The sequence below is a fragment of the Triturus cristatus genome, chromosome 9 (assembly GCF_964204655.1).
Source record: "Triturus cristatus chromosome 9, aTriCri1.1, whole genome shotgun sequence".
NCBI classification, from domain to species: Eukaryota; Metazoa; Chordata; class Amphibia; order Caudata; family Salamandridae; genus Triturus; species Triturus cristatus.
In genome coordinates, this window is record NC_140592.1 from 1148823823 (window position 1) to 1148850617 (window position 26795).

Sequence of the window (26795 nt, forward strand, 5' to 3'; positions counted from 1 at the left end):
TCATTTCAAATGTTCTTCGCCTTTTTCCGATTCACATGGCAGCAGGAAACACAGATAAAATCTAGTTACAGGAGACACAATCGTAAGAGGAGATCAAGAAGTAGTTTTTGAACAAAAGGTATCTTCACAGTTCCACCTCTAGCGCGAACAAAAGCTAGTAACCACATTCACAAAAACAGATGTGAAATTCCGCAGGGAGATTACCATATCTGCCCGTACGTACATCTACGTTTATTTTCTATTTATAAGTATTCCCAAAAGGACGCTTGGAAGCCTGCACCAGGTGCAGATTTCCAGGCTTCCATCTTGGGAATATTATGATACACATTCACCAAGCTTTTATTCCTACAGTGTGGAAATCAACGTAGAATAGATTTGTGACCAAGATGAATAGAGCCCTCCTGTGCAAATGCATTTCTTGTGTGGAGAAAGCCCTTCCCCATCTAAAATGTGGATGATCCTTTCCCCAAGGGGTCAGATTTCAGTTTGTGAAGTGTCCCAAAAGTACTCTTTTGGGCATTCACAGCCTTAATAGGCAAGCTATGCCTTATAATGTCCATATACCACAATTTGTGTTGAATCTACTACTGCAGAGCAAATTACTCTGTACTCATGGCAAAATAAATCTGTAGAAGTAAATTATTTTTACACCTGCTAGGAATCCTTTAGTGAATTGCGAATCGTGATAAGGTGTTTTTAGCATACACATACATGTACAGCCGAAAATACCTATTTAATTAGGGTGCTGGGAGTCTAAATCTGTTATGTAACAAGAATTTGAGACACTTAATTTGGGACACTAGTTGTAGATAAAAGGAGGTTATATGCTAAGCACCTGACTCTTGCCCTGATGTTTTCGATCAAGTTCTTAAGGAAAGGTTTCTTTCTTGGTTGTAAATTCTCCCCTTACCATAAATGTAATTGAAAGGTAGATTTTACCTGCATTCCTTCATCTGCGTAGATCTGCATTATGCTACATTAAAATTGTTTTTCAATCGGGTCCAATGAGAATTAGCTTTATCTGGGGGTAGATGGAGCAGTGCAGTTTCATGGCTGCATTATAACTATGTCAAAGGGGGACTTTGCTTTCCAGAATTGCATTTAGAAAGGTTTATTTTTTTGCAATATTTTTATTACATTTTTCAAAACATCACAACAAAGCAAGTTGTACAATACCATAATCGGCGGCAGGCTTAATGCAGAGATAGGACAGCAGTATTCTGTTAACATAATAAAGGTTGAGTTAGTGTCAATAACAGCACCACATGCCCATCAGAAGAAAGGCACCACAGTAGAAAGAGCCGATTAGCCCTTGGTAGCAAAATGCTCACAGTACAGGAGCTGCTGACCATTACCCCCCTCTGAATATACCAGCCATGCACTTTTCCCTGGATCCCCCACACACAAACGTTGGGAATTATCAGAGCAATGAGGCAGAAAGAATTGGAGGCCACTAAGGGGCGCCACCCGTGTTTGGTCCCGTTGCTCCAGTGTCCTAGGCTAGCAAGGAGCTGCCAGATCAGGTCTCATCTAAAATCACCCAGCCCCCACAATCCATCCACGGACATGCTAACAAGATGGTATCCCATGTGGGTAAAATCGGTACCTTCCTTACCCTCTGAGCCTCCTCCCTGTATATTGCCTCCCTTTCGTAGTTTGCCCATTTTGCCAACTCTAGCTACCAGCGGTATACATATACCCCAGACTGACTTCCAACTCATAGTTAGTTGCCTGCAGGCAAGGATCAAAGCCAGATCTGAAAACCTATAAGTAGTCTTCCTAGCTGCCGTTCGTTCATGGAGGCCTAGCAAGTATAGTTGAAGACACAGGGGAAAGTCTCTATTCGTGGCCCCTCAAACCACCTGAAAGACTGTCGTCCAGTAGTGCAGTAACAGCGGGCAAGTCCAGGTCATGTGAGAAAATCTGTATCCTTGACGGCACACCAGGGGCACTTCAAGGTTGCTACCGGGAACATAGCGTGTATGCGCCGGGGAGCAAAATAGGCCAGATGAAGATAAAAGAATTGAATGAGTTTGAAGTGGGCATTTCTTAGACACTTTAGAGCTAAATTTGAATACCTTCCACCAAAATGAGTCCGGTATAGGCATCCATCCCTAGGTTCTCCTCCCAACGTAACTGGAGGGTCATGAGAGCCGGCCTCGCCCCCTTCAACAAAGCCCTATAAAGTAATGTGACCGCTTTCATCTGACCCGTAAGAAGGAAAAGATTGTGTAAACATTCATACACTGGAGGGTCCGCTATGCCGGCACCATACCATTCACATATTTTGCAAGTCAGGGTGCCATGTAGTATGAACTGGCCCACCAGGAGATCATCTGTCTCCCGGAGGTCCGAAAAAGGACACTACTCCCCCCCCACAAAAAAATCACCCAGAACACCAATCCCTGCCGCTGGCCACTCATGGAATACTGACCCCCCCCAGGGCAACCCCAACGCAGAATCACAAAAAGAGGGAGTTCTCAGGTATAACAAAGCCCTAACAAAGTACTCTGTCCTAATCAGCGTATTTGAGGTCTGTACTCTGGAAGCAGGTGTTGGCTTCAGTAGAATACCCTCAATAGGTCATGCATGAAGCTATCAGGGCTGAGCTTGGAGCTCGATTTACTAAGCAATTTATGGTTGCCAACCTTGGTATTGGCGAATTCACAGGAATTGCAACTGATAATTTTACAATTTGGGAAATGCAGAACAAATCACATGGAAGTAGCGTGTTTAGAGTCATGAGAGTCATGGCTAGACATGGGGGGGTGGCATGAACTATCGCAGGATGTCCTCTTCACTACCTTGCTCCTGGCCCAGTGTCCTGATGCTCTTGGCTTAATGTCTCTTGCACCTCACTCAGAGATCCTAGTCTCCTGTTAGTTTACCGCCTTTTGTGCCACAGGCGGAGTAGGTGGAATCTCTCTCGCCCCTGCTTCTGACATTCCAAGAGGACCCCCGCCCTTTTCTTGGTGCCATTATGGCGCACTCCAAATGCTCTAAGAATGACGCAGCAACAAGCACCCCCTGCAGGGGATCAATATGGCGTTGGAGATATGGCATACGGCGGGTCATCGCATCTGGGCTCTTGAAGTACAGACTCTGCACCTGGCTGCTTAGATGACCAGGAAGGATGGGCCAGGCGTAATACTGTCTGCTTGTGGGGCTACTTGAGCCGGCTTGCCGGCTTTCCATGATACCTGCCTTTAGTAGGTTATGGCCACCCGGAGTCTCTCCAAATTTTATGCATTTGAGCGTGCGCACAGGGTGCCGATACGGGATCCTCGCCCTGGGCCCGCACCGCGTCCTGTGGTTGCCCACCTCCTACACTTCATGAAGCACGTCAACTGCAACAGGCCTGTGCACATGGTCCATTTGCGGTGGACAATGCCAAGGTATCTCGGTACCCTGACTTTACTCTCTAAATTCAAACACAGAGGGCCTCATTCATGGCAGTGAAGAAGAAGCTGGGGGACATGGGCCACTCTATGCACCCCAAGCGCCAACGTTCTTGACAGTGGGGGGGTGGCACTGGAGCAGTCGAGATTTCTGCCTCTCTGGGGACTGGCAGTTCAAACACAGAGGGCCTCATTCATGGCAGTGAAGAAGAAGCTGGGGGACATGGGCCACTCTATGCACCCCAAGCGCCAACGTTCTTGACAGTGGGGGGGTGACACGCCCTTCCAAGATGCAGGTGGCACTGGAGCAGTCGAGATTTCTGCCTCTCTGGGGACTGGCAGGAACCCCTTGTGAATCCTGTCTCCGGAGTGCCGTTTCTCCGCTTCGGATTCAGAGGGCTCCTCTACTCCTGGTCTCGAAGACATTCTGCTGGGGTCACTCAGGGCTCTGTGGACAATTTGGTTTGAGGTTCTCCCCTGGGCATTTCATGGGTGGTTTGCCTTGTTTATCTCAAGTTTTTATGAAGCAGGTTGGTTATATGGCTGATTTAATTTTTGATTTCTTTACTCATACCTGAGTGGTCCGGGGAGGTCCGAGGGGGAGGGAGGCTTGCGGGACACGTGCTATTGAACTGTTGTATTTCTTGAGTGTTGGTTCTCCACCTTTTGCTGGCGGCTTCGTCCCCAAGTGTAATTTTCCGTTATGCATCTAGATGGATTTCTGGCCTTTAGTTTGCTGCTAGCTGGGGCCTGTGTGATGTGATGTTTGGACAGGATGGTTGTATGTCTGAGTCCTTGAGGGTGTTGGGGGAATTGTTTGTGCATTACTTTGTGCTTTGTTGTGTATTTGCTTTTTTGCCGGTGGTGGTACATATGAGGCTGTGGTGTTGTGTGCTTAGTACAGTGGGGCCCTTCTGGTTTTGTGTTTTGTGAAGAACAGTTGTTGGTGAGACTCCAGGTGTTCCCTCTTCCTCCTGGCCTGTTAACCATGACTACACAAATTAAGTTTCTTACGTGGAATGTGTAGGTCTCTCTTTCCCCTTTTGCGTTATGAGTGCTGTCCTACTAGAAGGGAAGGGGGGGGGGGGTGCATATTGTGTTCCTCTAGGAGACCGACCTTACAAAGTTTGAGAGCCACACCCTACCGTGGCGCTGGCATGGCCAACTCTATGCTACTTCTTACTCTGCCTTTTCGCGAGCACTCTTATTTGGATCAGGCAGGGGCTCCCCTTCCGCTTGCACAGGGCGGTTACGGACCCCGAGGGACGATATGTCCTTGGTTTGGGGGGTCTGAATGGCAGGGATATAGCCCTCTTGAATATCTACGTACCAAATGTGGATCAGTCATTGTTGCTTACCAGCTTGGCACCCCTACTAACATTCATGATCCCCTATTGGAGAGTGGTAGTGGGCAACTTTAACTGTGCAGAGGATTTAAGCTGGTTAGGTCACGCCCGCCCGCGTGCTTGCTGTGGCGGTCCGCTCATAGACTGGACAGTGGGATTTGGTAGATTGTTGGTGCGTGAGACACCCAGAGGTTCATGTGAACTATCGCTCTGGCCTGCATGATCTCGAGGTTCAGCTTGATAGACTCTATACGTGCAATGCGCTCTGTGCCAGGGTAGTGGGCTGGAGTACTTAGCGAAACCGTGCTCCGATCATGCTCTTGTGCTGGGCACATTTTGGTAGTCCTCTCCTAGGCCTTGTGTGCCCACCTGCAGCTTTGATCGAGCACTTTTTGATGACCAGGCCTCCCGGGTCTTACTGGGGGAACACATATACCAGTACTGGAAAGATGATGATTTGGGTGTATTGTATCTCTAGTAGAATTGGGGATCAGACTCAGCTACTTTGGGATATTCATCCGCGGAAGGTGGTGTTGGATGGGCTGCCTTGTGGGCTGGAAGGCCCTTTGGATGGGAGGGGTGCCTGCTAAAGGAGTGGGAGAAGCTCTTTGAACTAGTCAAGTGCCTTTGTCACTTTGATTATAAAGCGTACGCAGCTAGTGCCTACGTGGTGCAAAATAAGTCGGGCAGGATGCTTGCATGGCTTTCGGGGACGGTCACACTATACCTCAGCTGCACGATCCTTCGGGTGAGATGTCTTCACGCAGGAGGAGATTAATGAGGTATTCCTGCAGCATTATTGTGATTTGTACTCCCCAGGGGTGGCAAGTAGTGAGGTGGAAATGCTGAATTATATACAGGATGCTTCTCTATTGTCTCTTGAGTCAGCAGTGGTGGATAAACTGGGTGTGGCTATCAGTGAGCAGGAGGTACAAGGAACGATTAAGGAAATGGTGAGGGATAAAGTGCCTGACCTAGATGGGTTACTGATAGAATTTTGCATGGCATTCATGTCAGACCTCAACCCTACACTAGTGGTGTTGTTGGCAGCGTGGTCAGCTTCTGCCCTCGCTGTGAGAGGCCACTGTTGTGTCACTCCCAAAGAAGGATAAAGACCCTCTTTTTCTCTATTCTTACCATCCCCTTTTCATGATCAACACCGATTACAAGACCTAGAGTAAAATGTTGGTGACTCGTATACTTCCACATATGAGCTCTTTAGTCCATCCTGACCAGACGGGCTTCATTCCTAAGTGTTTGAGAATAGGTCCAATTTCATAGTATGATACAAGTGTCTCTAGCTCAAGAATTGATCCACAGTGATTTGTAAGCTGCGAGACCTATTGATATATGGACATCTAAAACCGTTGACGTTTCAACCCTGACAGGAGCATTATTAAGAGGTTGTCAAAGAGCACCGAATCATCTGCCGTCTTGCTGGTTGCAGTCAATAAGCAATTGATCGTTTTTCACGATTCACTCGTGATTCCCGGGTTTGCCTGCTAATAGGAGGTCACACCGACCACGGGTAACCACCAGAGCCTTGTCGAATTCGTAGGAGCGCCTGGTTTCCTTATTGTTACCAGGAGCCACATTATTTTTCAAAATACGTTTAGTTGGAATCAGCCAGTCGAGGCCGACATGTAGGACTTTAATGTCTACCTCAACAATCGTTGACACGTCCATTGGCATCGATTAACTTGTTGAATCGGCTGTCCGCTCAACTCCTTTGTCCTGAAGAAGACCCGCCATGACAACCCCCTGAATAATGATTCTGTCACTTGGGCACTTTATTCACCCTTTTCACTGTAAATAATTGTCACTTGCGCCGCTTCATTAACAGAATTATCAGACAGCCTGTTCCTATGGTAATTTTGTGGTGAGAATCAAAAAAACCTTCTGATGAATCTTTAAAAGTTTAAGTAATGTACTCTATTTGAAATTACAAATTACTTTGTCACTTTATATGTGCTCTAGCGTCGTCTTCAGATACACTAATTTACATTAATGTTAAGAACTACAAAGGAATTGCATAACCCGACAGAACCAATTGTTATTTGTATTATACATGCCCAGGTTCTGAGGGATACTGGATTACCCCTTTGCTTTGTGTATTGTAGTATCATTCCTAAGTGTAGCATTATGCCTAACATTCGACAATTGTTTCTGCAATTATACCGTTGGGAGTAGCTCCCACTCAAGATCTTGGTGGATATTAGGAAGGCATTCAAGTTGCTCCACTGGAAGTTTCTATATGCTACTTTGTTTGGCATGGGCCTGAGTTTACTCTTCGTCAGGTGGAGGAAGCTTTCTTACACCGACCCCTTAGCCAGGATTCGCATGGTACTTTGATTTTGGAGGCCTTTGCTGTGGAACAAGGTAATCGGCAGGGCTTTCGCCTGTCGCCTCTGTTGTTTGCATTGGCCATGAATCACTTCCTTTCACGGTCCGCCAGGGCCTATACTACCAGGGCCTGAGCACTGCATCTGATTGCACATACCTCTCTCTGTACGCAGAAAATATGTTATTGTATCTTAGAGGGAGTGACATCAACCTCAGGGCGGCGGTAGCAGCATTGTCGGAGTTCGGGGTTCACTCAGGACTAGAGGTCAATTGGGATAAATCGTGTGTCTATCACTAGAAGGGTGATGTCGCTGAAGCGGTCCTATCCTCACAGTTCCGACATTACGATGGGCGCGACATACCTTGGCCTGTCATTTTACCGCTCCCTGGAATTGTTGTTTGATGAACACTCCGGATGGGTGTTGGCTGGGCAGCATTGCTCTGCTGCCTTCTGGACTACATCACCTTTATCGGGGAGTGGCCGGGTGGCTGTTTCAAAGATGATTATATTGCCATGCCTCCTTTATTTGTTTGCGGCCCTCCCGCTGGAGCTGCCTCAAATTCTTTCAGTCGCTGGTCGGTTTGCTACTATCGCTTTAAAAGGGCACATTGTGGCACTGTGTAGCCCTCTAGAAATCATGTCTTCCTGTGGCCGAAGGGGGCCTATCAGCACCTTACCTGGAATTATATTGATTGGCAGCATAACTTCAGTGGGTGGCTTGTTGGTGGGCCTTTCTGTGGGATGGTGTGGGAGCTGGTGACTCTCCTTCCAAATATTTCCTATTGGGATTTTACTGAAGCCGACACCTGCTTCCAGAGAACGGACCTCAAATCTCCTGTTAGGCCTGGCACCTTGACATGGGTCTCCCTTCCATTTTTTGCTGTTGCCTCATGTGTTTTGCTGGTGTTAGATGCTTTGGGCACTGTGCCACTGCTGTCCAGTGCCACAGTGCAAGTGCTCCCTATTGTAAATTGATGTATGGATTAGTGATTCCCTGATTGCTGGTTTGGTTTACCTGTCAGACCCTAGTACAGTGCACCAGGAGTTCCCAGGGCTGGTAATCTAAATGCTGCTAGTGGGCTTGCATCACTGGTTGTGCCACCCACAGAAGCAGCCTGTAAAAGTGTGTCTAAGGCTTGCCATTGCAGAGCCTGTGTGCAGTCTGGTACTGCCATGCTGACTGGGCAAGTGCACCCACTTGCCAGTCCCTAAACCTTCCCTTTTCTTCATATCAAACACCCCTATGGTAGGCCCAAGGGCAGTGTGCATTGTAAGTATATGGTAGGACAAGCCCTGATGTGTGTGGCATGTCCTAATAGTGAATTACAACCATTTTCCTTTTTCACTATTGCAAGGCTACCTTTTCACCATAGGCCAGAATGGGCAGTTTGATTATTACACCTTATAATCCTAACTGACTCAGGGAACATGGTAGAATATTGAGTTTAGTATGCCTGAACTCAGAATGATAAAATACATCTTTTAGTGAAGTTGGTTTTAACATTCTGTGTTTGAAAATACCACTTTTAGAAAGTGGGTATTTTCTTGTCTAACCATTCAAACCTACCTCTGCTAGGTTGTGTATTCCTTGTCTGGAGTTTAAGTGACAGGGGCTGGGGAAATTCCAGGAGACAGGGTGAGTCAGCACAGGGCTGAATAGAGAGATCTCCATGTAGATGGGTGGGAGGAGTTGCACCTGGGACCTGAATAGGGCTGTGCCTTCCCTCCACAATGCTGGCGCCACCTCCTGTGGTGCATCTGATGTCTCTGCCCTGCACTGTGAAAGGAAAGAAGGAGTCTTGTCAACAAAGTGCTCCAGGACTGACAAGAACTGGTTTGTACTACGCAAAGGCCTCTCCGCCTCCAGAGAACAAAGACAAAATTGAGTATACATATTGGGACCCAAACCCAAGAACTTTAGATCACTTTGGGAAACCAGAAGAAACCTTTGCTGAGGAGCGGAACCAGAGAGACTGAGGAGAGACTATCCCTAAGCTTGAGGGATTGGCCTGCAGTGGTTGCCTGACTGCCAAAGAGAGGAGAAAAGGAACTTTGTGTACTTTATTCAACTTATGAAGGATCTCCAAGGGCTTGAGAAAAAAGCTTGCCTGCTGAAGTCTCAGGGACAACCGACTTCACCCACCAGCTCCCCAAGAGTTCTTTGGAAGTGCCTGCTGTTTTGCGAGGCTTTCTGAGGGACTGTGTGTTGCAAGGAGCTGGAAGCGCGACTCACGAGTAAGAAGCATGTCGCCGAACTGCCGCTGTCGCTTCACAACGAGAAAGCACCGTGCATTGCCGGAGAAGAGGATCGACGTCGCATCAGACGCCGCCACATCACTGGGAAGCGGGTCGCAGGGCCTGTCGCAGCCCAGAAGAACCTTTGAGTCATCGCAGGGTCCCCGAAGCGCCTCGCATTGCCGGAGAAGAGGATCGACGTGCATCAGATGCCGTCGCATCCCCGGGAAGCGTGTCGCAGGGCCTGTCGCGGCTCGCATCGTTGTCGCAGCAACTCGCATCGCCAGAGAAGAGGATCGATGTCCCATCAGATGCTGCCGCATCACCGGGAAGCGTGTTGCAGGGCCTGTTGCGGCTTGCATCGTTGCCGAAGCAACTCTCATCACCCGAGAAGAGGATCGACGTTGCAGCAGACGCCGCCGCATCACCGGGAAGCGTGTCGCAGGGCCTGTCGCGGCTCGCATCATTGCCGAAGCAACTCGCATCACCAGTGAAGAGGATCGATGTCCCATCAGATGCTGCCGCATCACCGGGAAGCGTGTTGCAGGGCCTGTTGCGGCTTGCATCGTTGCCGAAGCAGCTCTCATCACCCGAGAAGAGGATCGACGTTGCAGCAGACGCCGCCGCATTACCGGGAAGCGTGTCGCAGGGCCTGTCGCGGCTCGCATCATTGCCGAAGCAACTCGCATCACCAGTGAAGAGGATCGATGTCCCATCAGATGCTGCCGCATCACCGGGAAGCGTGTTGCAGGGCCTGTTGCGGCTTGCATCGTTGCCGAAGCAGCTCTCATCACCCGAGAAGAGGATCGACGTTGCATCAGATGCCGCCGCATCACCGGGAAGCGTGTCGCAGGGCCTGTCGCCGCTCGCATCGTGTCGCACCAAGAAAAAGACGCCATTTTTGTTTCTTTGCACCAGATCCTCAACGCATCACCGTTACGCATCTTAAGGTACATTGAACCCTGAGTGTCGCATTTACCATCTTAAGAGAACTAAGCTAATTCTACCCTTTTAAGTACAGTATTGTGGAATTTTGTCGTTTGTGGTCTTGTGTTAAATCTATATAACAGATACTTATTTTTATAATACAACCTGCGTGGTGTCCAGCTGTAGTATTGTCACTTGATTACTGTATGTGTTCACAAAAGCTTCACACACTGCCTCTGAGATAAGCCTGTCTGATCGTGCCAAGCTACCAAGGGGGTGAGCAGGGGTATTTTAGGAGTGTACCCCCTTACCCTGACTAGACGCAAGGGTCCCTATTTGTCACAGGTATCTACCTATGTCAACTAGAGACCCCCAAATCTAACATTTCCTGATAAGGACTGCGTGCTTTGCTAGGGCTTTGTTATACCCGAGAACTCCCTCTTTTGGTGATTTGGCATTGGGGTCCCACTGGGGGGGGGGGTCGGTATTCCATGAGTGGCCGGCAGCAGGGATTGATGTTCTGGGTGATCTTTTTGTGGGGTGATAGTGTCCTTTTTTCTGACCTCCGGATGGCCATTTCATACTTCATGACGTCCAGACTCCCAAATATGTGAATGGTGGGGTGCCGGCATTGTGGACCCTCCAGTGTATCAATGTTTACACAATCTTTTCCTTCTTACGGGTCGGACGAAAACAGTCACATTACTTTATAGGGCTTTGTTGGAGGGGGGAGGCTGGCTCTCATGACCCTCCGGTTATGTTGGGAGCAGGACCTGAGGATGCCTATACCTGACTAATTTTAGTGGAAGGTGTTCGAATTTAGTTCTAAAGTGTCTAAGGAATGCCTGCTTCTAACTCATTAAATTCTGTTATCTTCTACGGGCCTATTTGGCTCCCTTGCGCATACACGCTATGTTCCCGGTAGAAATCTTGAAGTGTGCCGTCAAGGATGCAGATTTTTTGCACATGACCTGGACTTGCCCACTGTTACTGCACTACTGGACGACAGTCCTTCAGGTGGTTTGAGGGGCCACGGATAGAGACTTTCCTCTGGGTCTTCATCTATGCTCGCTAGGCCTCCATGAACAAACGGCATCTAGGAAGACTACGGATAGGTTTTTAGATCTTGCTTTGATCTTTGCCCGCAGGCAACTGACCATGAGTTGGAAGTCTGTGTGGGGTTCCTATGTATACCACTGCTGCCTAGAGTTGGCAAAATGGGCTGACTGCGAAAGGGAGGGAATATACAGGGAGGAGGCTCGGAGGGTAAGGAAGGTACTGATTTTACCCACATGGGATACCATCTTGTTAGCATGTCCGCGAATGGATTGTGGGGCCTCCAGACCCCCGAGAATCTCCATATAAAAGTCACTGCAGCAAGCACTGTCCACACCACAAAATGGCAGCATCAGGGCCCGATTAGCCCCAATCTAACTCATCTCCACGTCCAGACAGGGAGGAGGCCATCCACAATATGCTGGCGTCCAGGAGCTCCACGGCAGTAAAATGGGGGCCTGCGAGTTCGCGGACTCCACCCAGCAAAATCAATGAAGAGGCACCAGCCATGTCAATTTCACCGCTGTGGGCACTGGTTACTTCCAGTACGGCCTCTGCAAGCTGGGCGGGTGCCGCACGGTTGATACTGTTCCAGGGCTGAGCTTAGGTGACAACTGTGCGCTGACCTCAACAGTCTCTAAAGGGCGCCTAGGTCCTGCACTCTCGGTCAATTCCATGTGCTCCCCTGTGGTCCCAGATACGTCTGCTAGACGAGGCCAGAGAAATCAGAAGCGGTGAGGAGCTCCGCCGTCCGCATCCCTAGATCATGGCGGCTGGCTCCGTCCCCAATCACATTTAGATTGTTGTGCTTTTTTGGGCGCTCATGAATGTATTGTCAGCCTTTACTACGAACTTGCTTTTTGCTAAGTGGTGGCAAGAACGTAATAACTATACTGCAGAGGTAGTGGTGCAAATCTGGAGAGATGTATGTAAACCATTTAAAATTCCAATCTTTTCACCTTTTCCTGTTTATGGAATAAGTCAGTTCTCCCAAAAGAGGCTAACAATCACATTACAAAGCAAAGGGAGATCTCTTGTGTTGGAGTAATTGTAGATTTTCTAGCTGCTAGTAGATTCAGGAGCTCTGAGGATAGCCGGATTACCTTTGGCATTCAAAAGCATAACTTCATTTACATACCTTTAGGTATGCCTGTGCATGACCTGATTATCAATAAAGCGGATTCTTTCCTGACACCAACTATCGTAATTCATTTTCTTAAGAGGCCCAGCAGCAAAAATGACTGTTTTACAAGGATTGAGGATCACCTGTCATTATTCTGCAATAAATGTTCAAGAATATCGAGGTGCTATTTTGATGAATTAAAAAAAAAATCTTTCCAGAGAGACATACAGGGATTATAAACCCCTGCAGCTCTTGGAAGCTTCTCTATCCCTTTCACAGCCAGCACTGACCAGTCATCTTAGTTCATGCTGGGGCCATGGATCTCGGCAAGCATGGCCCTGTCCAGGGCCGGACCGGGAACCAAAACCGGCCCTGGCAAAGTGCTCGGCCGCCCCCCGGGGGAATTTGAAAGTTTGCATGTAAAAGCTGCTCAGCAGATATATTGTCAATGCTGAGGCCTCCTTGTGGGGGTAGCCAACAGGTTAAACTTAACACAGCAAGAATCAGCTCTGGGTTCTTTGGTTTTCACTCTTTTGAAACTTTAGTAGGCGCTGTCAGTCCCAAACTGAGTAGGTACCAAGTGCCTGTTCACTAAAAGAGTTAGCATGATTACCGATACAGCTAGGAAACAGATGATCTTGTCTGATAGATATGTATTAGCTGGATTCAGAATTGATATGAACTATTCACAGCATCTACTGGGGAAATGTGTGCTAATCATGTTTTACAAAAAATTGGGCCTAAATGTTTGTTATCCTGTTCAGTGGGTGGTTTTCAGAGTATATTGGTCTTCTCTGAGAATGTCAAAGTAGCAGCACTTAACGTCACCAGCTGCTGTGCATGTGAATAAATACTGGCTCCCCCTGTCACCTGTCCCAGAGCTGTAAAGCGCCGATTGATTTCTGGCAGGAGATGTTTCCCGGATCAAGATGACTTGCACTTCTTAGACCGTGGTTACCGCAGTCTTGAATTACATGCCAGTTTCTCTAAACATAGCCCTTTCACGTGACCAATATATTCATACAGAGCTATCATTCGAAATGCAGAAATCAAAGCAAAAACCAGCTATGGATGCTGGAATGACATGTCTGTTGGTATTGGACCCGTATGTACAAGTTGTGTTCTCAAGACGGAAAACTTTGCAAAAGTTTGATGACGTCTGGTCCACATTTCCCGAATATTGTACTTGGTAGTAAAACCATGTAATGGCTTGTGTAGTATTTACACTATGACCACCGTATCTTGCTTATTTCTGTTATTGTGTTTTTCTTGGTATTTCTTTTCTCTCTCTTCCTTTATGATCTTTTGTTGTGGGTACAAGAAACATTGAAAAAAAATAATATTAATGTACGTTTCTCTTCAGTTGGTCTGTGTATCTTCATCACATTTCTGTGAATCTGGCATTGATTATGCATGTGCCTGGATCAGCACAGCCTGCGTTATGTTGTGTAAATATAATATTCTGTACATGACCTTAGTACATTGAGCAATGGCAGTGCCTGACTAGGACATTTCATTAAAGAGACCTGTGTGTATAGAGTAACCCGGACTATGACCTGGGCAGCCCTTTTTAGGTCTCGCCTGACCCAGCGCATGCGCTGGTCTGGCGAGACTTTTTGAGAGGGCTCCAAAAAGTGCTACCAGGCCAGCCTAGAGCTACAGTGCATGTGCGCGGGAGCGAGCGCCGCGCTTTACCGCGATTACTTTCATTTTCGCGGCCGCTTTGATGTTTGATCGCCATTGCGATCACTTTCGCGGCCGCATAGCCAATAGGTCTCGCTTTTGGGACCTTATAAGTATTTAGTTATGCAACTGTTGCATGGCTTAACACTTATAAGGTCCCAAAGGCGAGACCTATTGGCTATGCCAATGCTTGTTAACCATGCCTTTTAGCAAAGGGCACTGCATGTGGATTCTGCTGTCTTCTCCTACAATTGATGTTAATAGGAAAATATCAAGCCTGGAATATAGAAAGAAGCGGAAGGTGGGGGTAATGAAGACGCTATAGAAGAAATATTAATTTGGAATACCCGGATTCATTAGACTGTCTACGAAATCTATGATTTATTAGTCAATTATTTTAGGAATGTGTGCTTTAATATACACTTTTAGCTCCATGTTTCTGAAATTTCCTCGAGAAAGGTTGGAGGATCAGGGAGTACAACCACTAACACACTGGGGAGAATCTTTCTCACTCAAAATCTCTTGAACCATTGGAATATCCTTTGAGTGCCCTTCAGGAGTACTTGTAAAACTGTTATCCTTTTAGCCAATTAATTATAATTTTGTGCTGCAAAATGCATCATTTGCCGCTGTTATTTAAAAATGTATGGGCCAGGCATGATCCCCATCTCTGGCGCGGAGTAGAGTGGCATGGCGTGGAGTGGTGTGGTGTAGAGTAGAGGGACATAGAGTTGGGTGGAGTGGATTAGAGTGGGGTGACGTAGAGTGGCATGGAGTGGAGTGGTGTAGAGTGGCAAAGGGTACAGCGGTTTATAGAGTAAGTTAGAGTAGAGTGGCATGGAGTGGCGTAGACTGGCATTGTGTAGAGTGGGGTTGAGTGCATAGAGTAGAGTGCCATAGATTACAGTGTACTGACAAAGAGTAGATTGGCATAGAGTGAAGTGGCATAGAGTAGAGTGGTGTAGAGTAGAGAAAGTGGTATAGTGTGACGTAGAGTGGCATGGTGTAGAGTGGAGTGGAGTGGAGGAGATTGATGTGGAGTAGAGTAGCGAACAGTAGAGTGGAGTAGCATAGAGTGGCATGGTGTGGAGTGGTGTGGAGTAGAGTGGTGTGGCATAGAGTATAGTGGCTCAGATTAGAGTTGAGTGGCGTAGAGTAAGATGAAGTAGAGTGGTGTGGTGTGGTGTAGAGTGCCATAGAGTGACATTTTATAGAATGGAGTAAAGTGATGTGGAGTGGCATAGAATAGAGTGGTATAGAGTAGAGTGGCATAGAGTGGAATGGTGTGGTGTATGGTAGAGTAGCGTGGCGTAGAGTACCGTAGAGTGGCATTGTGTGGAATGGAATAGTGTAGAGTAGAGTGTCTTGGACAGGAGTAGAGTGGAGTGGCATGGCTTAGAGTGGCATAGAGTAGAGTGGCATTGAGTGGAGTAGAGTAGCGTGGCATAGAGTGGAGTGGTGTGGTGTAGAGTAGAGTCACATATAGTGGGGTCGAGTGGAGTAGAGTGGCATGGAGTACAGTGTCATAGAGTGGAGTGTATAGAGTAAAGTGGCATGGAGTGACGTAGAGTGGAGTGGCGTAGATTAGAGTGTCTTAGAGTCGAGTAGAGTACCGTAGGGTGGCATTGTGTGTAGTAGAGTGGCATAAAGTAGAGCAGCATGTAGTAGAATAGCGTGGAGTAGTGTGGAGTGGAGTAGGGTAGAATAGAGTGGAGTGGTGTAGAGTGGCATCAATAAATCAATCATTTGTTGAGTGCGACAAATCACCAGTGAGGGTCTTGATGTGATGGGGCTGTTTGCTGCTGCGTGGAGGTGGTTACTCAAACAACCAGATCTTTAGGTCTCGTCTGAATTGCTGGAGTGATTGTGCAGTCCTGAGGTGCAGGGGGAGGTTGTTCCAGACTGGCTGCCAGATGTGAGCCTGCATAGACTAGAAGGATGTAGAGTGGAGCGGCATAGACTGGAGTGGCATAGAGTAGAGTGGCATGTAATAGAGTTGTGTAGAATAGAGAGAGTTAGAGTACATCGGCATAAAATGAAGTGGCGTGAACAGATGTAGAGTAGAGAGACGTAGTGTGGCATAGAGTATTTGTAATAGATTACTTTGTGGATTTGTATTTTAATGGAATGCACAAGCACTTTACAATATGTTTATATATGTGACCCCTTTAGCCGAAATGTATTGCAAATTTAATATGGATATATAACATGTTTTCTTTTTAAAATAATTTTATGTAAATCTGTGTATACTTTTATGATTCTACTTATGAATCGAAATAAAGTTTATTGAATCGAATCGAGTGGATTGGTGAGGAGTGGCATAGAGTGGTGTAGAATAACGTAGAGTATTGTGACGCAGAGTGGCATAGAGTAGAGCGGCCTAGAGTGTAGTGGCGTAAAGTGGAGTGGAATAGAGTGGAAAAGCGTAGATTAGCACAGTTTAAATAACTAAAGCGTCAATAGAGATGGCAGATAGATTGAAAGCAACATAAATAAGAAGCCATACACCTGTGTAAAAAAATAGAAAAATACATTGCAGATCCAGGAATAATACTGAAACACTTATAAAATGAAAAAATAGAGCATTGCAAAAAGATGTGGAAGAGTAAAGACGAGGAGGAACACTTAGTTGATCCAAGCTTTAGGATGGAGCCAACACAAGAAAGGGAGGGAAGCCTATGGAAGCTAAGCAATCGAAACATTGGAATTGAGAGTGACGTCGAAAACAAGTACTGGTATATGCTGCGGGCGAGTTGGAAGCCGACTGAATTGTAAGCAATATGCGTCTCAGCACAGTGCATGTGCTGTGTAGGCGAGATACAAAATGTTCTCTGTAAATAGGCTCTGCGCTCCTTGAGGCTTGGTATGTGCCTTATCCAAAAAAAGAATGCTAAAGGTAAACTGTGGTCCTAAATATGTAAATGCATTCTTATAGGTGTTCTCCCACATTTGGAGTACATTTCTTATTTTTTTGGTATTCACAAAGGTATGCAAGATTACACCTCGGAAACGGCAACTGTACCCCTGTAAAAATATGTGATTTCTCATTTACGACTATGTGAAGGCATGTCTGTGAATTTCAGTTTACAACAATGCAAAGGGATTTCTTCTTGCATAAATGTGCATAATGTACATTTTGCGCATAGGAATGCGTCTTGCACGTGTACTTTTTAACCCTTTTTTGCATATTTGCTCTATGAGTATTTGATAGAAGATGACATACTGCTCAGAACACTGTCTCCTTAAATACTGTGATTGGGCATTTAAAAAGTGAAGCTCTCTACTGACCCAAACGTCAGCCTTTCTGTAATAAAGTCTTCTCCAAGACGAAATAAATGACCACCCTGAATGAATTTTGAGCCAGTCTCTTTGTAGTGGCTGTTAGAAGCAGTTGACTCTGAGCACATCTTATCTTTAATTTCAAAAGTGGAAATTCGGCTGACCAGAAGCCCCTACAGTGAACATTTGTTATTAACTACATTAGTACTGGAAAAAAAGAAATTCTTGAACAGCAGTACACACCAACGTGCGGCCATTTAGGATTTCGGCTTGTATATATAACTTAATTTGCAAAAGAAAGTAAGTTAAGAGGCCAGATTTTTTCTTGGGATCCCGTCACCAGTGTTGCCAAATAACAAGGATGCCTAGTCTCGATTCCACCTCTTGCCTCTTTCTTCCACCATCCTCCACTTCTAATCTCTTATCTCACATGTTCAGGTTCCTTTTCAGTCCCTGCTTTCTTCCCTTGTCGCAGTCTTCTCACATTTTCTCTTCTCCTTCCTTACTCCCCTTTTCTCTATTCTCCCACGTGCTCTGTATCAGAAGTCTGATGGAAAAATAAATCCTGATTCCCTAAAACGAGTGCCGGTGACTACCACCTGCAACGCACCAGCATAGCCCTTTGTCCATGGAAAACTAGAGTAAAGTTAAGTTGTTCTGCTTTAAGTCTTCTGAAAGAAGCAGTCAGTGTGGTGCATACAAAGAAAGTGGGGCAAGCTGCCATGCAAATGGTTTCCTGATGAAGAGCAGAAGAGAGCCTTTATCAGTGGTAAAAATCCTGTGGGTGACACGCCTCAACACCGCTGGACTTCAGTAATGGGTGAAGTCTACAACCGGAGAGCAGAGGTACCCGTCTACCTAGTAGACATCACCCATTCATTTCATGAGGTTCATCATGCTTCCCTGAAACATGTTACCTTGATCTTAAGGAAGGTCCTGAGTAATTTAATGTTCTCAGTCCATAAATATGGAACAATGCTGGCACAGTGGGATTGTGCTGGGCATGTGTTCCCATTCACTTGTCTTTGCCACTCTCATCTGGTGGCTGTGCTTTAACCCCTACCTTTCTATTTGTCTACAGGTGACTGCTGGTTCCTAGCTGCCATTGCTTGTCTGACGCTCCATGAAAGGTTGCTCTACCGCGTCATACCTTATGAACAGAACTTCACAGAAAACTATGCTGGGATCTTTCACTTTCAGGTACAGCCCAGATGGGTGGGGCTGCGTGGAGGGGGGCTGGTGGTTGGGGTGGTTTGTGGCAGAGGGTGAGGGTTGTGTGTGTGCATGTTAGGGAGAGAGGGTATTGTGGTTTGTATGATGTTAACCCAATAAAAGAGCATGGTGTTACTGGTCTACTCTATGAGTAAAATTTAGTCCCCAGAACATATTGCTTAGTCCTCAGAATGATAGCCTACTCGGTGATGACTCAGTCGATCTTCAAACCACCTTCTTCCTAACTATAACCAATCAAAAAGGAGATTCCCAATGATGTATCTATGGTATTCTTGTGAGAACAAGGAAATGTGTACTTGACTGGTCTACCTAGAGCTCGGAGGTATCCTCATGATGGCTGAAAAGGAGGGCAAACTCTCTGACATCTGTGAAGCCAATAACTGAAAATGTGATTTGTCAATGACAAGAAGATAGAGCTGCTGATTCACAAAAGTATTTGCTGCAGAACTACTATTTTACGTGCTCTTACAGGCCTTTGTGAATCAATACAAAACATCTGACTCCCTAATGGCAAATTGCGCAAAGAAGGCACAGTCTTTTCTATTTCTACTTTTTGTATATGAATATTTTAGGTATATTGGGGCAATTCATAAAGGGCAGTCAGGGTATGTAAAACAGTAGACTACGGGAATTCTCTTTTACCTATTCTTACATGCCTTTTTGAATCAGCCAACAAAGTTTTGATCTTTCATTTAAACACCAGATGGGTAGCCTGTGGTGCCCTACATCGTGACAATGGATGACCCAATTAGTCATGAAGACATTATATTCATCAAAGGATATTGTAGATATTCCATCTATTTTGGAAGCAATGTTTTTGTGCATAAATGTAATTCTAATTCTTGGGTAGTTGGGAATGTTGCACTGAGTCTTTTTGCTTCCTAAAAGACAGCACATTAGAGATGCTTGAATATTTTAAGTTTTGAAGTCTGTGTAGTACTCTTTTTCATAAGTTCAAGGTGGGGTACATAGAGCCTTGCATTTCCTACTTTCACCCACCAATGTTTACTTTGTAGTCTTCTTCTATCAATGTGATCTACGGCTTCTCTGCAATTGAGCTTGTTTACTTATGACAATACTCAGGGCGCTTTACATGTTGGAATTCCTCCATTTTCTTTCAGAAATCCATTTACTTGGGCTTTTCCACATCAACAAAATAATAAACAAATCCTCTCTTCCATGAGATTGTGCTCTCCTATAGCTCCTTGCAGAAGCCAAACATTGTCTATACAAGGTGATGCAATCTGGGCATAAGGTTATTGGTTAAGTAAGACCAACACTGAAATCTACTGGGTTGCATATTCTCAGAAAGACCAGTGAGAAGATAACTGAATTCTGTTGAAATAGAATTGTTTGACACTTGCACAGCATACATTTTCAGTTCCTGAAATCAGTTGAACTTGGTTACTGAAACAGGAGTGCTTAGCTAGATCTTCTGTGAAGTTAAGGTTTAAAGTACTATTTGGTAAACGGCCACGCTCAGAAGGGCCCATGATCCAAAAGCGGTCTTAAATTTATATAGCACGAGTATACTCTCAATTTCGAAGTAGAATTCAAAATAAATACTCACCATTCTTCATAGAGTAAGGTTACTTTAAATGGAGAAAGAAGGTTGCTATTTAAATATTGCTTAAAGTATTTCCACATTCTCAATTCTTTGTGCTCATCAACTGGTGTGTTACATCTGTCCTACCCATCTTCTTAAGCAATAGTTCTAAAAAATGTTTTAATTGTCTCCATTTGCTGATGCCGCACTCATAAATATATGAACTCCATTGTTTTTTTCTTTCTTGTAATTACTCTCATTTTAAAATCTTATAGTTAGGATTGTTTCAGTTGATACTTTCAACGGTTTAGGTGACATGAGTTGGTCGATGTTGTCCTTACAATAGTTCTTTTCATTTGGACTTTCAATCTTTATTTACAAGGGAAATACTGATCTATTCATCTTCATTCGATTAAACAGTTAAAGCAGTTAAGTGTTCACTGCGGTAATGCCCTGACATCATATCTCACTTTCATTAAAGCTGTCTAGAGGGAATTACCCATGCTAGGTGGTGCTGACTGTGAATGCTGCAGGACGCCGGAAATGTTAAAATACCCAGTTACCTGTTTCAACGAGGAAGTAACCACAGACCACTGGCCATAGAGTCCACAAACATCATGCTGTCAGGAGGTTACGGAGTGGAAATTTAACTGCACTACTTGTTCCAACATAAGTTTTCATCATGGATGTGACCAATGCCCCCACTGAGAGGAGAGTGGAATGGTGCCTATAGAATACAAGAAGTATCACAACTGGGTCTCATGTCTGATTCCATAGCAACATGGCATTTAAACCACCAGAACTCTGCACTGTGGGATTTGAAATTCAAGATTTCCTCATTGTTAGACCTGGTACCATTGGCGTGAGTCTCCCTTCCATTTTGTTGCTGTTGTCTCCTCTGTTTTTAATATGTTTTTGCTGGTTAGATGCTTTGGGCACTGTGGTGCCACTGCTATTCAGTTCCACAGTGAAAGTTCTCCCTATGTTAGATTGATGTAATGGATTAGTGACTCCATGATTGGCTTATTTGATTTACTTGTCAGGCCCTAGTACAGTGCACCATGTGTTCCCAGGGCCTGTAGATCAAATGCTGCTAGTGGGCTTGCAGCACTGATTGTGCCACCCACAGAAGCAGCTTGTAAAGTGTGTCTCAGGCCTGCCATTGCAGAGCCTGTGTGCAGTCTGGCACTGCCATGTCGACTTGGTAAGTGCAACCACTTGCCAGGCCCTAAATCTTCCATTTTATACATGTTAGCCAAACCTAAGGTAGGCCCTAGGGCAGGGTGCATTGTATGTGAAAGGTAGGACATGCCCTGATGTGTGTAGCCTGTCCTGATAGTGAATTACATCCAATTTCGTTTTTAACTATTGCAAGGCTACCTGTCCCCATAGGCCAGAATGGGCCGTTTGATTATAACATCTTATAATCCTAACTGACCCAGGGAACATGGTAGAAAAACGAATTTAGTATGCCTGAACTCAGAATTTTAAAATACATCTTTTAGTGAAGTTGGTTTTAATATTCTGTGTTTGAAAATACCACTTTTAGAAAGTAGGTATTTTCTTGCCTATCCATCCAAGCCTGCCTCTGCTAGGTATTCCATGTCTGGTTTGTATGTGACAGGGGCTGAGGGGGCTTCAGGAGACAGTGTCAGTCAGCACAAGTCTGCTTTGGGAGTGGTGGGAGGAGTAGCACCTGTGCCTGCCTTCCACAATGCTGCCTCAACCTCCTGTGGTGCGTCTGATGACCCTGGCCCACACTGACAAAGGAAGAAGTTGTGCACTGGCAGAATGCACCCAGAACTGGTTTGGACTAGGTTACAGGACCATCTGTCTTCAGAGGACAAAGGATTTAATAGTATAAATACTGGGCCCAGACCCCAGGTCTTTAGATCACTTCTGGACATCAAGACGGACCTTTTGCCAAGAAGAAGAACCAGAGAATCTGCAGGAGTTTTTGACTATCCCTATGCCAGTGTGTTGGTGCTGGGGTTGGCTTGTAGTGGTTTCTATATTGCCAAAGAAAGGAGAAAAGACTTTTATTGAAACTTTCATCATCTTGCAGAAAATGTCCAAGGGCTTGAATTTGAGTTTGCCTCCTGTCTGAAGTCTCAGGGATACAAAGATTTCACCCCTTCTGCATGCCTGCATCTGGTATTGCTGTTCTGGCTGCTACAAAAGGAAATTGCAACAGCTGCTCCGACTTACAACGTAGACCCTTCACCGGCCGCCGTGCCACATTGACGCCAGCGAGCGACATCGTAACCTGCCATCAGCCGTGAGCGCTGCTCCTACTTTACGACATAGGGCCGACGCCTGCTGCTGTGCTGCATCGACTCCGAAGCTGACATCATTGTGGAGCCGATCCTCGACGTGGGTGGTCAAGAATCCATCAACATCGCGACATCGTAAGGAACCGTGGTTTCGGCGCCATCGTGACGTCACCTCCTCTCCGGTAAAGAACCGATGCCTCCCCTGCCTTGCGCAAGCATCGAGGACCCGACACGTCGCCTCCCCCAAAGCAAGGAACCGATGCTGCACAACGCCAACGACGCCGCAAGCTGTCTTTGTTTTTGATTTTCCAAGGTACTGTTCTTTGTGGGTCTGTTTTGACTCCGGGCCCGACGCCGCGCACCTCGCGGTCGACGCCGTACTTTGGGATTTCTTTGATCTCGATGCCGTGATAACTCCAGTTGGGGTTATCTGTTGCTAAAAACTGCGTTCAATTGAATAACCTATTTTTAAGCTACTTCTACTATCTTAGTATTATTTCTGATTACAGTATTGTGGATTTTTGTCGTTTGAGTCTTAAGTATCTATGAAGAATACTTATTTTTATAAAACCTGTGTTGTGTCCATTTGTAGTGTTTTCACTATATTACTGTATGTGTTCACAAATGCTTTACACACTGCCTCTGAGATACGCCTTCCTGCTCGTGCCAAGCTACCACAGGGTTGAGCAGGGGTTATTTAGGAGTGTAGCCCCCTTACTCGGACTAGAAGCAAGGGTCATTGCCAACTAGAGACCACCAGTTCTAACACTCTTGTGTTTAGAGAATATCGAAACATATTCTGTAACAAGGTAAACCAAAGTGATCTGAGCTAAAAAGACTGATTTGAAGATAACCGTGGCACAAATGCTATTCAGGGTGAGAGCGCCTGGCACCTATGTGCCACAGATGGGATGCCTTCCTATACCATGCTTGAGTCACAGTGGTGGAGTGACAACAGTCACTGCTAGCACTGAGTGAAAAGCAGAGATTCTGGTTCTAGCAGTTGTTCCTAAAGGTTGAGGGTTGCGCCTGCTTATGTTCTCTCTTTGTCGGTTGCAGCGTGTTGATGTCATGACACCTGCAGCATTGACAGCATACATTCATTGTGTGTGTGATATGCATCAGCATGCAGGGGGGTCGAGGGCTATTATTGCGTTGTCCAATGTGGCCAAACTACAAATGCCTCACTTTAAGGAGAATCACTAATTACTTTAATCAGAGTTAGGGCCGGACTTGGAGCTTTTCGGAGGTCTTGCAGGGTCCAGTTGGACACTCGCACCTTGCCACAAGACTGATCTGCCTTTCAAGGGAAACAAAGGTGCATACAGCGTGTCACATCACAATTTGCAAATAGATAACTGAGATTTTAAAGTCTTTCTGATTTTCTCAAGCAATGTAAGATATGTAAGTATGTTCTGGACATGGGTGTCAGGTTTGCTATGTTAAATGCATTTTTCATATCACAGTCCCACCATTCGTATTGTCCTGAAGCAGTTTCAGAATCTGGCACCTTTGATGATTCTGATTTAACAGAGGCTAAGTGTTGATACTGTATTTGTTTGTACTTTATATTATTCAGAGGTGAGTCATATTGGAAAGCGGTGGTAAGGTTGCAGTAGGCACGTGAATAGTCATGATTGGTTATATTAGAGCACGAACAGAAAGATCCCATTAAATATATGGTTTTGATGCCATTCTATGTGTATGTAGGTTAGGCAGGTTTAAGTCAACGTCTTTAGGACTGCTAATATGCAGATTTGTGATAAAGCTATAGATGTATCAGTATAACATGAGTGTATGACCATCGTGGCAGCACATCCTAAGCCAACTTTATGGCTTGTAACATGTTATGCAGATGGTGGTGCCAGACATTGTGCATAATATGTTTTATTGGTGTATGCAAAGTGGATGTATGGCATCATATGGATGTGCACTTGAGGTGGTAGTTTTGTGTGCTAGGAGAGGTATCTAATGTGTACTTTCATGGGGGAGGGGTGATGTGTGAGCATAGTTTGGGATGTGCTGTTGAAGTAGCAAACACTTAGTAAGGGTTGACTAGGATCATTTTTTGTGCAGGATGGTGCCAGGAGTTGTGTCTTCAGTATTCAGTATACTGTACCTGTGGTGTAGGTGTTATGAGCGCTTAGATATGCTTGGTGGAGGATTGTCCTATGGAAAAGAAGCATAAGGAAATACAATCAGGGTGGACACAGAGATCCCACATCAGTTATTTGGTTAGGGTTAAAACATAAGCAAACAGACTTAATTGACAATCTGCCATTGGTCGCCTTCGTTTTGATTGTGGCGCATTCAAGACAAGAAAACCCAACATGTGGGACCAACTTGCTGAACAGGAGTATCCAAGAACTCTACTGTTCAGAATTCAATTGCTTCATAACTCCTTATCCCTTCCACATCAGAAGTTTTTAACAATAAAAAAGAAGAGAACCTATCTGTTTTGATCGCAGAACATTGAGAAGTTTGCATACGCTCGCTCATATATACACAAGGCATTCTCTCTTGAACACACTCTCTGAGGTGTACCCAAAATATACTTTCTGGATTTATTATCCCTTAACTCCTCACCAGCAAGTAATAGAGCGGGATTTAAGCGGGAGCCTCAGTTCCCTATTTGTAAGTGTATGGCTTGTAGACAGATAATAAGAGGAAGTGCAGGTGGTACCAAACTGAGGTGGAAAGGTAGAAGACATTGATTCCAAGCCAAGAACCGCCTCTTGCAACTTCCTCCCCTTCTTACTGAACATGAAACAAGGACCACCTACACATAAGAAAGACCTCTCCTGTGCCCGTCCCCACCCTCAATGACATGCCAGCGAGATGAGGTACCCCATCCCTCTTCCTGTGCAGACCATGCCAGAGGAAACCTGTACAAATGGCTGACGGGGTAAGGACGAGGGTGGTACTAGTTGATATGTGTCTGTTATTACACTAATAATATCCATGTCTATAGCTCGCTACAAGCTGACTCTTTTTTCACTTAATAATATGTATTACTATCTAACAGGGCCAATTATATTAAACATTTGGTAGAAACATTGAGCAGAATCCAGCAAAGATGCTAATTTATGCTTTGCTCGCTACACTCGGGTATTTACAGTGCATACATAACTCAGTGAGCTACTTTTCCTAGACTGTAACATGGGAATAAGCGGTTACTTGAGGATATTGCAACAAAAGTATTAACTTACTGACAAGTCTTATTTAGAATAAAAATTGTATCCTATCATTACATTATGGAATACTCTAGAACAGGCACAATAACCCTCCAGGATTTTCATGAGGATTCAGACCTGTGATCAGAGATTACACACAGAACTGAAAGTGAATTAATTGTGACTCCATCAAGTGCATTAGATTACCGGGGATTAGGCCCACTAGGCGGTGTGTCGTTCTTGGACTAGGAGGGGAAGGATTGGTCCCCAACCTGAGAAGCAACCAAATCATTCTCATTTAGAGTTGCACAATGAACTATATAGCAAAGTCTCTCGAAAGAATCAGTCATTTCAGTTGCCAAAATCTGAGCCATGGGTCCTCCCCGTCAACAAGAGGATCACCTTCAAACTCCTCATCCACGCACACAAAGCCCTACACAACACCGTACCTACATACCTCAACAACCGACTCAGCTTTCACACCCCCACCCGAAGCCTCCGCTCAGCCAACCTCGCCCTCGCCACAGTCCCTCGTATCTGGAAAACCACCGCCGGCGGCAGATCCATCTCCTACCTCGCCCATAAGACCTGGAATGCTCTCCCCACCAGCCTACGACAGACTCAGGACCTGCTGGCCTTCAGGAGACTCCTCAAGACCTGGCTCTTCGATCAGTAGCGGACCCCCTCCACCCCCCCCCAGCGCCTTGAGACCCTCACGGGTATGTAGCGCGCTTTACAAATGCATTGATTGATTGATTGAGCTAAAAATCGTCAATTCTCAAAAAGTCTTGGCACACACTTAAAAGAGAGAATCTGTGCTCAAACTGTACTGGACCCCCTGAGCCCTAAACACTACACCAACCTCCACAAGCCTTAAACACTACCCGACCCCCCTAGCCCAAAAAACTACTCCGTCTCCCTGACCCTAAACCCTAAACACTTCCCTGACTCCCTCGAGCCCATAAAACTACCATGCCCCCCTCAACACTAAAAACTACCCGACCCTCCTTCCGCCATAAAAACTACCTCAACCCTTAAAAACTACCCCCCACTTCCCCAAAACCCGCCCCCAGCCCCAGCCCAAAATGGCCGATGGAGGAAGGAGCTCTTCCTGAGGGCTCCTAGGGTATGGGATCACCATCGGCGTAAATCCCCTGAAATCCCAGCCCATCGACCCAT

General features: G+C 45.7%; 1 protein-coding gene across 8 annotated transcripts in view; it reads left to right on the forward strand.

The window, feature by feature from the left end:
* The window catches only part of CAPN3 (calpain 3), a 496647-nt gene that overhangs the window by 215330 nt on the left and 254522 nt on the right, over positions 1 to 26795 (forward strand). For all 8 annotated transcript variants that reach the window (XM_085627100.1, XM_085627104.1, XM_085627105.1 and 5 more), the window contains one exon: positions 18473 to 18591. In XM_085627100.1, coding sequence (XP_085483226.1) covers positions 18473 to 18591 — 119 coding nt within the window. The remainder of the gene's footprint in view (positions 1 to 18472; positions 18592 to 26795) is intronic.